The 15,186-nt window shown below is 47.4% G+C and overlaps 1 protein-coding gene across 1 annotated transcript; it reads left to right on the top strand.

Moving 5' to 3' along the window:
* Positions 1 to 3,341: 3,341 nt before the first annotated feature.
* On the top strand, positions 3,342 to 6,233 carry LOC120699458 (polyol transporter 5-like). The gene is made up of 3 exons (XM_039983462.1): positions 3,342 to 3,734; positions 3,841 to 4,187; positions 4,764 to 6,233. Exons 1-3 carry the CDS (start codon positions 3,602 to 3,604, stop codon positions 5,757 to 5,759), a joined length of 1,476 nt encoding a protein of 491 aa, XP_039839396.1. The 5' UTR covers positions 3,342 to 3,601; the 3' UTR covers positions 5,760 to 6,233.
* Positions 6,234 to 15,186: the final 8,953 nt, after the last annotated feature.

Raw genomic sequence — 15,186 nt, 5'->3', positions numbered from 1 at the left:
TGCTTAAATTTTCAACAGTAAATATCCGCTACTTATGGATCAGTTACCCTCGTTAGTTACTCTTGTTAGATTCGTTTCGCAAATCAGACTAAAGGTTCTGCAACTAATTTTGTAATTAGACTTTATTTAATACTCCTAAATAATAAGATTCATTCTTTTTTATGTGATCATGAAAAAGTTTAGACCTTGAAAACGAAAGAGCCCTAAATCAATCCAGTCGCCGTCGACGCATAAAAATGACGAAACCACAACGAAAGTGAACTTTGAGCTGCCGCTGCCGTACGGTAGGAATTTGCCCAGATTCCCTTATCCTTGACCTTTCGATCTGGTCACCAACCTCCAAATTCCATTTACCTTCGTCCAGAGTCACAGCCATCTCAACCTCTGTCAGGAAACTTTCACAGGGGAGTTTATCATCAAAATAGAACCCAGCCTTGATGACTAGAAGTATGAAGGAAACTAACTAATTTAGTAGTAATTTGTTTTATATTTTGAAAAATCATGGTAACATTTATTGCTTATTAGAGGAGAAAGGATACAAAAGACTAGCCAAACAAGGCCCTAGCTAGACACAAAGGCTTCCATCACGTAATGTAGAATTCTACAATGATTTGACTTTAGCTCATTTCAATAATGGTGGCAATCCCCATTTAGATGAAGCCACAAATACATCATTTAGATAATTTTACAATTAGTTAAATTTTATACACGCCGCTGAGGGAGGGGAGGCTGGATCGATCGGGGGCTGTATAGTTTAGGCCTAGAGTGAGCTTTGTTTAATATAGGATTAGCTTTAGGTGCTTAAGTTCTGCTCCATGGTGGCGCCGCTGCTATGGGAGCTTCGTTTTCTCATCGCTGCTGGTGCCGCGGTGAGTCTTTTGCTCCTCCGAGGTGACACCGGCGAGGTATGCTTCTCTGGTCGCTTTGTGAGTTTTGGTCTGCTCCTCTGGGTTGGTCTTTCTTCCTTCAGTGCGATTGGGGGAAGATGGATTGTTCCTGCAGTGAGCTTCGATTCCGGGTTGCCGGTTGCGACAACTGTGGATTTTGTTCCGGTCGTCAGCTTGTTAGTTGACGGCGGCGGAAGGAGGGGTTGGGGCATGCTCTTTGTCTCTGCTGTTGGTCTTGCTAGCAGTGGTGGACTTGTGAGCTTTTACTTCCGGGTTGGCGGCTCTGTCGCTGGCTGCGGAGCTTCTTTTCGGTCACCGGTTTCGGTGATGGCGGATTTGCTTGGTGTCTTCCTTTTTCTTCGGTGGCAGAAAGAAGAAGACGAAAGACACAAGAAAGAAGGAGTTTCTCCACTTCGCCTGCAGGAGTGTTGGCCGCCATTTTCTAGGCTTCTGTTCTCGAGTTTTTTGCGGGGTGTTTGCCTGTGCACGCCGAGTATTTGCCTGTGTGGCCTTCTATTCGAAGCGTCATATAGGTCTGAAGTTGAGAATTTAGACTATACAAGACTTTTAGAGGATCAGGTTGTATTTCAGCGTGCTTGTAACCTGATGATACTCATCTATGATCTATTATATTCCTTCTTTGTCTCAAAAAAAAAAGGATTGGATTATTCTGCCCCATGTCAAATACCCTGCGCGTTCCCCACCGGACAAACATCCACTAGCAGCCCACTGAATGAACACCTTAGAACTTTTGAACACTACAACTGCACCAGTTAAATCATCCGGTGAAGAAGAAGTAGTTGACCGAAGCTTTTTTTTTTTACCTTGCCGACTTGCGCTGGCTCACGCGCGCCACGATAATCTCATGGGGCGTCGAGGCCGGCGCACCATGTCGTCGCGCCTTCCTTGTGCTTATATATAGCTAGTCGCGTTGACCTGCCTCTTCTCGATCGAGGGGAATAAGGGGACGGCGAGCCGGCACCAGCGGACTCCGAGAGCAGCGCGTACGCGGTCGTCTGCGCCCTCCTCGCCTACTGGCCAGCCATCCGCTCCATGGAAGTCGCAAGTCGCGACATTTTTTGTGCGCTACCTGGCCAGCAGAATTCGAACTCGACCTTCCCATCGACCTTCCCATCATGTGTAACCTCCTCTAACACTGCACTACACACTCATTTATGTCTATACTTTATCTTTTTCCCACATATTATATTAAATCGAGTGTAAATTGCTTGTTTAAGACTCTAAATGAACTCAAATTAAAAAATTGTCAACTACAAAATTTTGTAACTTTTCGAGATCTACAACTTTTATTTTGGCTGTTTTCCCATCCGATGTTGTTTACAAAATTTGAAATTCACTTTGCCGTGTGCCAGATCTAGAGCACAAGGCAAAGCCTGGTCATTTGCAATATGCCAGATCTAGAACACACGGCAAACATCTTTTTTTTTACAAAAAAATTCTATATGATGTACCAAATTAATTAATTAAATATAGCAAATAACATAGAGTACCACATGTTGTATGTGAAAAGCATAAAAAGTTTCGAGGTGAGAAGAGAAAAAAATTTATTACTTTGCCATGTGCAAAAAAAGCACATGACAAATTTATTATTTTTCCGTGTAAAAAAAACACACAGCAAATTTATTGTTTTGCCATGTGCCCAATATTTACCGTGCGTTTTTTAGATGACACACAACAAAATAGTTGTTTGCAGTGTGCTCGAGATGTTGCCCACGACAAACTTTGGGCACGTGGCAAATACGCCATTTCCCGTAGTGATGCATGCAAATAAGAGATATATAATATGATACTTTGTGCACTCATTTAGTGATCTCTAGTGCTTTTTAGTCTCTGAAACTAAATATGTAGCGACTATTTTTAGTCGAGAGACTAAAATTTTTAGTTTGAGAGACTAAAATTAGTTTAGGGACTTTTGACAATCAAACACCACCTAACTAAAAGTCTTGCATCGTGGGGCGATGCGTAGACACCGTATCGTGCAGGAGAAATGATGTCTCCGTGTTTTGATCTCTTTCTTCATTTATTGCCCTTCCATATCAGCGTTTTAGGTACGTGGCACGCTCATTTAATGAGATGGAAACATCCCATCAGGCATGTTGGGACTGCTCTAATTGGCTATACTGATTATACAGTTTAGTTTCCAAAAAATTTCCTACAGTACCCATCACAATTCACAATGAATCTTCGGACATATACATAAAGTATTAAATTTAGTTGAAAAAATAATTCATTACATAGTTTAACTGTAAACGACGATACAAATCTTTTAAGCATAATTAATCTATAATTAGACATTAATTACTAAATAATAACAAAAATGGTAGAGTATCAAAATCTAAAAAATTTCGCGAACTAAAAAATGCCGGTGGCCTTTGCCCTTATGCGACAGCACGAAAAGCCAATCACATGTGCAATGAATAGACGTGCCTCTCGCTGCGCTAGGTGGCTCTCGCGCGCCACGATAATCTCATTGGGCGTCGTCGCGTCGAGGCCGGCGCACCGTGCCGTGGCCCCTTGTGCTTATATTGCCGTCGACCAGCCTCTTCTTGATCAAGGGGAATCAGGGAGAGAATGAGAGATTAGCAAATCCGGCCGCAGAGCTAGCTCTTGCTACGCAATTCTAGCTAGCTAGCTAGGTACGTAGCAAGCGGGGGCCTGCAGTGCAGGCTAGCCGGCAGCTAGCGGCGTTGACGATGAGGAAGGAGGAGAACCTCGAGTCGCCGCTGCTATCCGACGGCGAGCCGGCGCCGGCGTACTCCGAGGGCAGCACGTACGCGCTCGTCTGCGCCCTCCTCGCCTCCCTCACCTCCATCATCTTCGGCTACAGTAAGCTAGCGCCGCCGGATTCTTCTTCTTGTCGTTCTCGTTGTTGCTGCAACGTGTTCCTGATCTTTCGCCGGCGTTGGCGCGCACCGCCGCATGGACGACGCAGACCGCGGCGTGATGAGCGGGGCGCAGAAGTACGTGCAGGAGGACCTGGGCGTCACCGACGGGCAGCTGGAGGTGCTCATCGGCGCCACCAGCGTCTACTCCCTCGTCGGCTCGCTGGCGGCGGGCTGGACCTGCGACCGCGCGGGCCGGCGCCGCGCCGTCGCCCTCTCCGCGGCCATGTTCCTGGCGGGCTCCGCCGTCACCGCCGCCGCCAACGGGTACGCCGCGCTCATGGCGGGGCAGCTCGTCTCCGGCGTCGCCTGCGGGTTCGGGCTCGTCGTCGCGCCCGTCTACATCGCCGAGATCGCGCCGGCGAGCTCGCGCGGGTTCCTCTCCTCCATCCCCGAGGTACGGTCACGGCGCCACGGCGGTGGCGGCATTTGCTGCATGGCCGCCGTTGGTCCTGATTGCTGCTAATTACTACTCCTAGTAGGATCGAAGTTTTGGTATAAAAAAAAACCTAGTGGGTCAACGGGTACGAGCTGATTGCATAAAAAAATCCCATGTGCTATTATATTAATTTTTAATATAATATTTACTCCAGATCCTAACATGCGGTTTTAAATAAGAGAATATAAGGAAACTTGCTAATTTTAAAGTGAAAAGTTGATTGGATCTACGTACGCGCGCCAAAATTAAGTTGGGAGCCAAATCAGATCAGAATCGTTGGATGATGTCAGTCACCCACTTCAGGTTGACTTTATTGTTGCAGATCGAGTGGTAGAGCTAGTGGTGGTTGAGAACTACTACTATGCATGATGCATTTTTTTCTTTAATTTGTCGCTCAATTTTTACTATTCATGGTACTATAGAGTAGTTTAGTAAAATGCTACAACATTAGTTTACAACCTGTAATTGTGCCAAATTCTGTGATTTGATTTCATTCACTTAATTTTGTTTGTTTAACGATCGATGACGTGTCAGATCGCCAGCAACTCAGGCATCCTGCTCAGCTACATCGCCGACTTCGCGCTCGCGGGCCTCCCCACGACGCTCAGTTGGCGCCTCATGATCGGCATCGGCGCCGTCCCGCCGCTGTTCCTCGCGGTCGCCGCGGCGCTCGCCATGCCGGAGACCCCGCGCTGGCTGGTCCTCCACGGCCACCCCGACGAGGCCCGGCGCGTGCTGGCGCGCTTGGCAGGGGACGCCGACCGCCGGCTCCAGGAGATCGTGGCCTCCGTCCGGGAGGCGTCGTCCAAGAGCTGCGCCGGCGTGTCGCCGCCGGGCGTGTGGCGTGAGATCCTGGTCCGCCCCACGCCGGCCGTGCGGCGCGTGATGCTGGCCATCCTCGGCCTGCAGGTGTTCCAGCAGGCGTGCGGCGTGGCGGCGATGATCCTATACGCGCCGCGGGTGTTCAGCCACGTCGGCATCACCTCCGACCGCGCGGTACTCGGCGCCACGGTCCTCCTCGGCGCCGTCAAGACGGTGGCCATCGTGCTCCCGCTCTTCCTCGCCGACCGCCTCGGCCGCCGGCCGATGCTGCTCTCCAGCGCGGGGGGCATGGCCGCGTCGCTCCTGGTCCTCGGGGTCTCGGTGCGCGCGGCGGCCACGTGGTGGGCGGCCGCGGCGAGCGTGGCGGCGGCGGCGGCGTTCATGGCGTCGTTCTCGCTGGGGTTCGGGCCGGTGATCTGGATGTACGCGTCGGAGATCCTGCCGCTGCGGCTGCGCGCACAGGGCACCGGCATCGGGACGGCGCTGAACCGTGTGATGAGCGCGGTGGTGGGGATGACCTTCATCTCGATGTACGAGGCGGTCGGCATGGCCGGGACCTTCTACATCTTCGCGGCGCTCACGGCGGCGGCGTGGGTGTTCGTCTACGCGTGCCTGCCGGAGACCAAAGGGAGGAGCCTCGAGGAGATAGAGGCGCTCTTCGACACCGCCGGTGCCAACAAGCCCTCGCCACGGGCGACGCCCTCGTGATCCGGACAGAGCCACAGAGGTAGCGGTTATGCGTCATTAAACGCCAAGGTTTCATTCAAATCAAAATTTGCAAATTAAATTACGCACCAACAAAAACAAAATAGTACAGTACGTCGTTCAAATCGAAATTTCCAAATAAAATTACACACCAACAAAACAAAAATAGTATACTACTAGTAACAATAATTATTTGGAGTGCAAATGTTGTTGATGCTCTTATAATAAAAAGAGGGCTGCTTCGAGTGACGTGGCACCTAGATTGAGGAAGCAGGGTAATCTTGTAAGAAACTAGCAAGTTGGTCGGTGCAAATAGCACAATTGGCTAATTTATTTACCAATCATTACGTTCTTGTAGATGATGTCTATTGTAATTCTTTTTAGATAGATCCAAACGACGGGTCATCTTTATTTTTTTACACCAGCTATATTTTGTGAACTACTTTGAGAACATGAATTTAGAAGAAAAATATAATATCTTATATATAAATATATTTATTTATATTTTCATGTTGTCTTGTGCTTATGAAATAAAGGTAACGTACATGGAGCAAACCAAAGGTAACGTATTTTCATGATTTTTTTTATTTATTTGCAAATAAAATTACGCACCAACAAAACAAAATAGTACAGTATGTCATTCAAATCGAAATTTGCAAATAAAATTACACACCAATAAAACAAATGTAGCGTATCTGTTGCAAACCGTCCCCTCCGTGCAACCGTGCAAACTTTTAATCCGGGCCAAGATTTACACATAAGTCGCTACATGTTTAATATATAAGTACCTACTATACGTTCAATATAAGTTGCCAATATATAAAATACTTTTTAAAGTACATGCATCATGGATCTTGTTTTATAGATTTAATCATAAGAATTGTAATGGTACAAACGGAATTTAAAACGGATGTTTTATGCGAGAATATTTATATTTTTAAAAGAGTTAAAAAAAAGATACCGTGGACCGCGGCAGCTACATCTCTTCTCTCGGGCCGTAGCAGGCCGGACAAGTCGCGCACTCCGCTTCTCCCGCGACCGCCCCATTTTTCCAGTTGTCAAGCCTCTCATATATGGCCACTAATTCTCGGCCTATGACTTGGAGTTGGCCCTTCTGTTGCGAGTAGGTCTTGGGCTTGGGACTTGGGCGCCCTGGGCCGTTGCTAGGCTGCTAACGTCGCTAGATAAGGTGCAGGCCAAAGTGAGCCGTTGCTATTGCGGCCCCCGCGTCGCCTGCTCGGGCGGATCCCGCCGTCCCTCCGCCACGTCCTCCTGACCACGCCGCTGCTTGAGCGTGCCGCCAGAAGTCCGTGCGGACACGAGGACAGCAGCGGCGAGGCCATCTCTGCCCTGCTGTGTGCGCCCTCCCCAACCCTTCCACTCCCAGATCTAGATCGAGTTTCGTGGATGACGGCGACGGCAGCGTGGGCGGCTGTGGCGCGTGGTGGCTCCCCGTGGCGGGGACATCGGCGGCTTGCTGCGCCACAGCCATGCCTCCCTGCCGGCGGCCCCTTTCCTGCGCCTGGCGAGGCCCTCCGTGGCGGGGGCCGGACGGCCGACGGCGCGGCACTGTGGCGGGTCTGACGGCCGGCAGCCAGTGGCCTGCGACGCGGCACAGGCATGGCTCCCCGTGGGGGGGGGGGGGGGGGGGTCCCGGCGGCCTGCGGCGCGGCTTCCGTAGGGTGGCCGGTGGCGCAGCATCTCGGTACTTTCATCTCCGCTGGTTTCTAGTCGCGCCGCCACCGTCAGAGCTCACTAGAGAGGTCTCGGCGGCGCTGGGCTGTCGCCCCCCTCGGTGCGCGCGGATGGCGGTCGTGGTGCTTCTCCATTTTCGCAGTGCGGATCGCTGCCTGGTGTGATGTGCATGGGTGAATTTGGTGGCGCTGGACGAAAGCCTCGGCCAACATCTGTTGGAGCTGACGACGGTGACACTCCTGGGTGCTGCAACCTTTGTTGGAAGCGTCGTTGAAGGTGCCACCTCCTCACCTTGTGAATTCTCCGGAGGAAACTCTGCATGGGTGATCTAGGCGGGCGATGGCGGTGCGAAGCGTCATATCCTCCCTGGAGGCGTCGCCTTGGAATTCGCACATTATCCCGATGGGGATCGGCTTAAGCGGAATGTTTCGACACTCATGTGCAAAGTATATAGATTGAAAAGGGCTTGCAACGGATAATTTGGACATCAAGCTTCTAAGCAGACGAGTGATGTGATGGATTGATACCGCGTGAAAATATTACAAGAATGAAGCGAGAACGAAACTCCGCCTATGCTGACTGGAAGACTCTCTCTCCTGAGTCGTCTCAGCATAGCCGGTCCCAAGCCCGGGTAAAGAAGGAGGGTTGCGTTAGGTTTTGGCAAACCAGCATAAAAAAATAGTCACTCTAATGGATTTGAAACCCACAAATGGGGTTCTTGAGCGGGTCGATAATGTAAAGAGGGGTAGAGGTAGATATAAACTGACGTGAGATGAGTCGGTTAAGAGAGACCTTAAGGATTGGAATATCTCTGAAGAGATAGTTTTGGATAGGAGCGCTTGGAGACTAGCTATCAATGTGCCTGAACCTTAACTTATTTCTTTCGGGTTTCATCACTAGCCTACCTCAACTTGCTTGGGAAAAAAAGCTATGTTGTTGTTGTTGTTGTTGTAATGAAGTGAGAACGAAGAAGAAGATTGAAGCTTATTCTTCTAGATTTCTTTCTTTGTTTTATTATTTTTTATTCTTGTATTTGTGAAACTCTTATTTGAGGTTGGAGTCTAAGAACTCTTGTAATTTTTTTGGCTGTAGTCGTTCGCTTGTGAGCGAATGGTCAAGACCGGAACTCTTTCCTTAATCTAAAAAAAAGCTGCTAACGTATTAATGGTGAGCATCATGGTTCTAATTAATTGTCAATCACGATTACAATGTCGTTGGCATACTGCTGATACTTTCAAGTCCCATGATTCCAACATTATTAGCATTGCTATCACAGTCGAGCCCGGAGATAACACGGTTTTTTTTATTGGAAATATTCATTCCATTAACTCATCGACTCAGTAAGATCGCTGGCCAGTCCTCGAGGCCGTCAGGCGTACAACCTTCTCACCACAAGAGAGTATCTCGAGGACACATACAACCCAGCGCTGCGACAGCATGCGCAACACTATTACAAGTTCTAGGGGAGAATAAAACTTTAAACTCACTAAACGATGAGCTGATCAAGCATTTTAGCTCATACACAATGCCACCCGTGTCTGCCAGAGCAAACATGTTAGATTCTAGCGCTGATTTCACCAACTGGGAGTCTGTCTCCAACACCACACGCGTCATCCCCTGGTCTGCCGCCGCCAGTACAGCATTCAACAGATTCTGGTAGCTGCCTGCTCCCGCATGGGTGATCATCGCATCCCCATCACGGATGACAAAGCCCCATCCGCCACTCCCAGTTGATGGGCTGAACGATCCATCAGTATTAATCTTCAGAAAACCACTTTCAGGTCTGCTCCACTTCTTCCTGCATTGTTGCCTCAGCACATTCCGACCTTCTTCTTCTTTCAAGAATTCAGTTGCTTGTTTCTGAATAATGTAAGCCAAGTCCGTCGCCCCCCGGCGTCGGTCACCTTCTCTGATCTTGTTGCGTTCCTACCACCACATCCAAAGGAGCATAACAACAGTCATCTGCTCCTGCTTCTTCAATGATAAAATATGTGTCACCACCTCCTTTGCATCATGTTTCTCTGCTAGCTATGTGTGCGGTAGGTGTCCATGTTCAGAGCTTGCCAAACTTTCTTCACACAACTGCACTTGAAAAATAAGTGACTTCCATCCTCATCTAGCTTGTTGCAGACCACGCATTTTGTATCCAAATCAACCCCCCTCCTTCACAGCTCCATTCGGACAGCTAAGCTGTTAGGAGCCATACACCACAGAAAATGTTTTACCTTCCCCGGACACTCCAGCTTCCATAGAGCATTCCAATGCTCAGCTTCCATCCTATTACCTCCTGAAGATGATGCCCCACCCCTCCTGCTCAACCGTTGGTCGCAATCCCTCTTGTTTTGCGCAAAAATTAATATATTGGAATTCGAGGGCAAGTGTTCGTCAAGTTCCAGAAAGTCAACCAAGTGTGCCAGTCAATTTGACCTGTAATTGACAAAGGATAAAACAAAGTCAAATTCGAGAGCGTATCGGCTGGGATTCCGAATATCTCTCACACAGGCGTATCGGCAGGCTCTGTCGATACAGATAGCGACAAAAGAATATTAAATGCGGTTGTGTAGTAAACGAGCGCGTCGGTAGGATCAGCCGATGCGGAAAATGACAAGATCAGCTTAGGATAGCCGATTGCACGTGTATAACAAGATATAAACTACGAATGTGTAACTTAGATAATGTAGCTTGAAACAAATCTAAACCGGCTTTTAAGATAACAGAGTGTTATTATAAAACCTAAAGCCGATCTGATATGCTTCTAAGCGGATAGATGTGATAATGGCAAAAAATATAGAAAAAACCTACAAATCTAGCCGATATCGATAAATTGTGAATAAATCTAGACGAGAAAATAGCGATGCGCCCAAGATCAAAGCCTAGATAAACTCGATAACTTTTGAATAGATTTGAATGAAGCCACAACGATACGCCTGGTAGCTAAAGCTCAAATATACTCGGTAAAACGAAAACTCACCAGCAAATCAAGTCGCTCGAATATAAGGCATTCTTGATCAACTTGAAAGAACTCGTCGAAAAGAAAAGAAGAAAGGCGAAGTCGCCGAAAAAGTGCAAAGGAACTGTAAAGTGTTTGTTGTATTAGATGTGTATTAAGTTTTTATGGTCCCGTACAACTGATATTTATAGTCTACACTAATAAGTCCTAGCCGATTACGGCAAACATATTAATTGACCTAAAGGAAAAGACTTTCTAAAAACAAACTAACTAATCATTACAACCGAATCATCAGAATCCTTGTAGAGTTCGGGCTTCCTTCTTTCTTCCTGATTTCATCGGCAACTTTTCATCAGCCGATTACCAAAATAAGCGGATCAGCATCTATATGGAATATTCCTCTGGCTATCGGACGCACTCCCTCGGCCGATTCTGATCCTGTACATCCTTTTGCTTCTTTCAAATCGGCAACCTTTCTGTTGCCAAATCACCTTCCTTTACACGTGTCAAAAAATTGTGTCAACACATGCCCCCCAGTTTTGGAGTAATTTATTTTGCTCTGAAATTAATTCCAATCATGATTGCCAACGTTCGAAGAAATTTCTGTTCTCCAAACAAATGATTTGTCAAATTCCCATTCTGCCCTTCGAACCAAGGCTATAAATATCTCTGCCTTCTTCTTCGCTGGCACTTTTCCTGTAGCACATCACTGCCTCCTCTCTTGTTCAAGAACACGCCGGCTCTGCCGCCACCTGCGCTAGGGTTTGAAAACTCAAGTTCGAGAACGATCCGCTCCAGTAATGGCATCCATCTCCGAGATTTCAGAGGTACACCCAATCCTTTCACCCCTGCTTTTACTTTCAATTTCTCCTCCAATTTCCTCGTACGCATCTCTTATTTCCGTCTCTGTCTGCAGAATCTTAGGAACAACATAATCATTCCGTTGGAAAACCAACCCATCATGAATTGCCTAGGTCCCATGGGTAACCCAGATCCCACTAGCATAATCAATCTAGAGACCAGCAGGATTCCACTTAAATCATCTAACATGAACCTGGATTGGTCTCAGGCCTTTAGATCTTGGCCGAGTGTTACCCCTGGCTGGAGAAATTGGCTCCGTAGATGGCCAATGTTCAAAGAACCAACTGGGAGCAATATGACATTGGCCAATGTCTGAACTTATCTCTATCCGAAATGATCAGAAACGAGCCGATGCTCATTTCGGCTTCTTACTTTTGGTCCGATGCCATTAACACATTCATGTTCAATCATGGGCCAATGACACCTACCCTGATGGATGTCGTGATTCTTACTGGCCTAAACATTCATGCTCCTGATAGATCCTTCCACCTCCTAGAAAAAGCTTCCTTCAAAATTGAAACAAAGAGCATCGGTGGATGGAAAGGGTACATCGGCAAAAATGTGAAGACCGGATCGGTATCCGTTAGAGAACACACTACTTTCCTCAACATGTGGCTTGAGAAATTCATTTTCTGTGGCAAAGCTGTTGGCCCAACCAACAATAACCTCAAACTGGCAGAAACTCTAGCCAATGGAAATTCTGTCCTCGTTGGCAAACATCTTTTGGGGTCCGTTTATCATCTGCTTCATCAGGCATCAGTCAGGCTCAGAATTAACCAGCCGATCACCAAACTTGGAGGTCTTTGGTGGTTTATTCAGTTGTGGCTGCACATGTATATGCACAAAACCATGGTAGTTGATTTGTTAGAAATGCAGTTTCTATCAGAAGAATTCTCTGGAGAAGAGGAAACAATTACTCGCCGATGCACATCATTCAGCGAAGCAGCCATTATGATTGCCAATGATCCCAAGATCCTTGGCATAACTGATTTCTTAAGTGCTTCTACAATGGTTTTTTCCAAAACTTCTACCATCTGGTTTGCATATCACGATGAGAAGGTCATTTATGAAAACCCCTTCAAATTCCAGCTTGACTCTTGGAAGACAGATGAAGATGCCACAAAAATCATGAAAGAGATAATCTACCCAAGAATTCTGCCAGCCAATTTCACATCTGGCAAAGATGTTGCCAGTTTTGAATTCTACAACCCATCAGTATCAGCCAGGCAGCTGGGATTTGGCCAAGTGCCCCCTCTTCCCTTCTTTCGCAGGCAAAGTCCAATTCAGGGGAGCTCTCAATAATTCCCTCTCTTATGACCGACTGAAGGATTTGGAGCCTGACGTCGACATGACACTCTTGGCCGATTGGCAAATTGTACCTTTCACCACCACCCCTTTTACCCAATGGTGGTTAGAATGGCAAGAGCACATCTTCTGCAAATCAGTCAACCTATATTGCATTGCTCTGAACAACAACTACCAGACAGGCGAGAATGAGGTACAAACCAAATCAACCCTCACAACATTTCTCAGTATCTTCTGTTTGCATCTTTTAGCCATTACTTCTTGCAGGATGATGATCGAGACCCTCCAACAATCAGCAAAAGCAGCCACCCGATCAACTACGCTCTGTCGGCCGATAAGCCCAATATCGGCCATAATGCTCCATCTCTTATGGATGTGGCCGCTGGGAGAAAATGCAAGTTACCTATTACTAAGGTAACAAGCCGCAAGAAAAAAAAATCTCCAGACCAATCTTCAGCAGCAGCAATACTGGCGAATCTTCCTTCTTCTTCCTCAGAAGGTAACTTCCTGGATTCCTTTTATGCCTGCATTCATCTTGATACTAATCATATTATCCCTTCTAATCATCAAGATATACCCAAAGATAAATCCGAAGGGGAATAAGAAGATCCTAAAAGTACACCCCTCCTTCATCATCTACCATTAAGGTACAAATCTACTCACTTTGCAAATATTTAAATCCTCCCATGATCCTAAATTTAGCATTCTCTTTGATTCCATTAGGTGCAGCATTCACCTTCAGCCCCTAGGAAATCCAGGGTAGACTCCCCATTGATCCAGGTATAATGTCAAAACCCATTCACAAACACACCTTTGTATATTTCTGATAATTATTTTTCAGCTTGCCAATCAAGCATTAACTGGATCATCTGATCAGCCGAACATCATAATCCCGGCTTCTACATCCCTGTCCCTCGTTCCTGCTGGTTCCAATTTTGATGAGATAAACTTGAAGCAAGTAAGCATCTTTCCACTCAGCCGATTTCACAATATCTTTTGCCCTCATCGGCCACTCTAATCCTCATTCTCTTCTCAGGCGCAGGAATCTCTAGACAATAGCATGTTTTCCTTCTAGATCGGAGCTACCTCCGAAGAGGAAGGAGAAGAAGCAACATCAGCTGAATCGGTCGCATTATCTGACGAAGTCAAGGCCAAGCTTCAAGAGTGTTGGCACACCTTAGCCTAAACGAATTACTCCGCAAGCATACAGAGACCGATGTAGCCTTCACCAGGGAGTATACCTGGGATATCGAATCCAAGGAATGATAAAGCTTTGACCAAATCTAGGACTACTCAACCGACACACCAAAAGAGAAAAGGTAAGAGGGAAGAGAGCCTAACTCCAGATAACTTACTATTCTACCTAGGACTCAGGTTAACTACTGACTCGATCTGCTTCAGCGGCCTCAGGGAAGGACTCAGACTGGGGTGAGAAGGGAGTCCAACGGCAGTCGGCACTACTGCTATGAAAACACCCGAACATGGTAGACTACGAGGGACGGACAGGACTGTCACCACCTGCCGCCTACCACAATGGTACCGTGGGGTGGAACACAACCTGAGATAGCTAACCAAGTCTGGGCATCACGCCCATAACTATCGAGCTACTTGCTCCTACCGTGTACTTAGATAGAAAGCAATCTCAGATAAGTAGAACTTGCTACTTATGCAGACTCAGGATCCCGCAGATCAAAGACAGTAATTAAACAAGTAACTAATGTAGAAAGTAAAGCTAGTGAGAAACTGAAGTTGAGACGAGGAACTTACTCAAGATATATTCCTCCGAGGTGGATACAAAAGATGGAGTAAGACCTGAGAGAACTCGAGCCCGCTCCTTTAAGCTTGGTTTCTACCAAAGCTTGTCACCTCACTCTCTTCCTATTCTATAAAGAGAATTCAAAAGTGAACACTTCTCTCAAGTGGATGGTGCATGTTAAAAGTGGGAGAGTGAGCTCTATTTGTGCTTTGAGGTCGGTTCAGCAGGTGGCGTCGGTTTTAAACCGGTAAGACGGTTGAGCGTAGCTTCCACGCCAAGGGGGAGCTCTAGAGGCTTCCAGGTGGGGCCGGCCGGCCTCCCCTAGGCCGGCCGGCCTAGGTGTCACGCCATCTGGCGCCGACCTTCTCTGGATGGCTTGGATTGTCTCTAGAGTCGGTGGTGAGCTTCTCCGGCATTTTCCACGTGCTTCCTAGGCCGGCCGGCCTCACCTAGGCCGGTCGGCCTAGCTCTGGCATGTCTCGGCCCTCCGTTGCCGTGTCATATTGATCCAGGGTCTTGTGTTGCTCCTCAAGTCGGTTTGGGTCTTTGTCAAGTAGTTTGTCACTGATTGTGGACCCGAATGGACTTGGTACATGCCTTCCGGTTGTAATGGATTGTACTTGTGTTGAACACTTGATCTTTGCTTGATGTCTTGCTCAGGACCATCTCAGAGAAGTTGCACGATGAAATGGCATAGTGGGAGGTCGGCCGGCCGGCCTGGGATTTCTCCCGTTTTGGCTCGATTTTGTATGTTGTGTTCCTGAAATCACAAGTGTACCAAAACTCGTGGAACTCATTAATATTAATGAAATTTGTTGCATTATGGTCCTGAGAGCCTCAAATCCGAAGGATTGTTGGCGGTA

The sequence above is a fragment of the Panicum virgatum genome, chromosome 3K (assembly GCF_016808335.1).
Source record: "Panicum virgatum strain AP13 chromosome 3K, P.virgatum_v5, whole genome shotgun sequence".
Taxonomy (NCBI): Eukaryota; Viridiplantae; Streptophyta; class Magnoliopsida; order Poales; family Poaceae; genus Panicum; species Panicum virgatum.
Note: the sequence above shows the minus strand (reverse complement) of the source record. Positions and strands in the feature narration are given on the sequence as shown.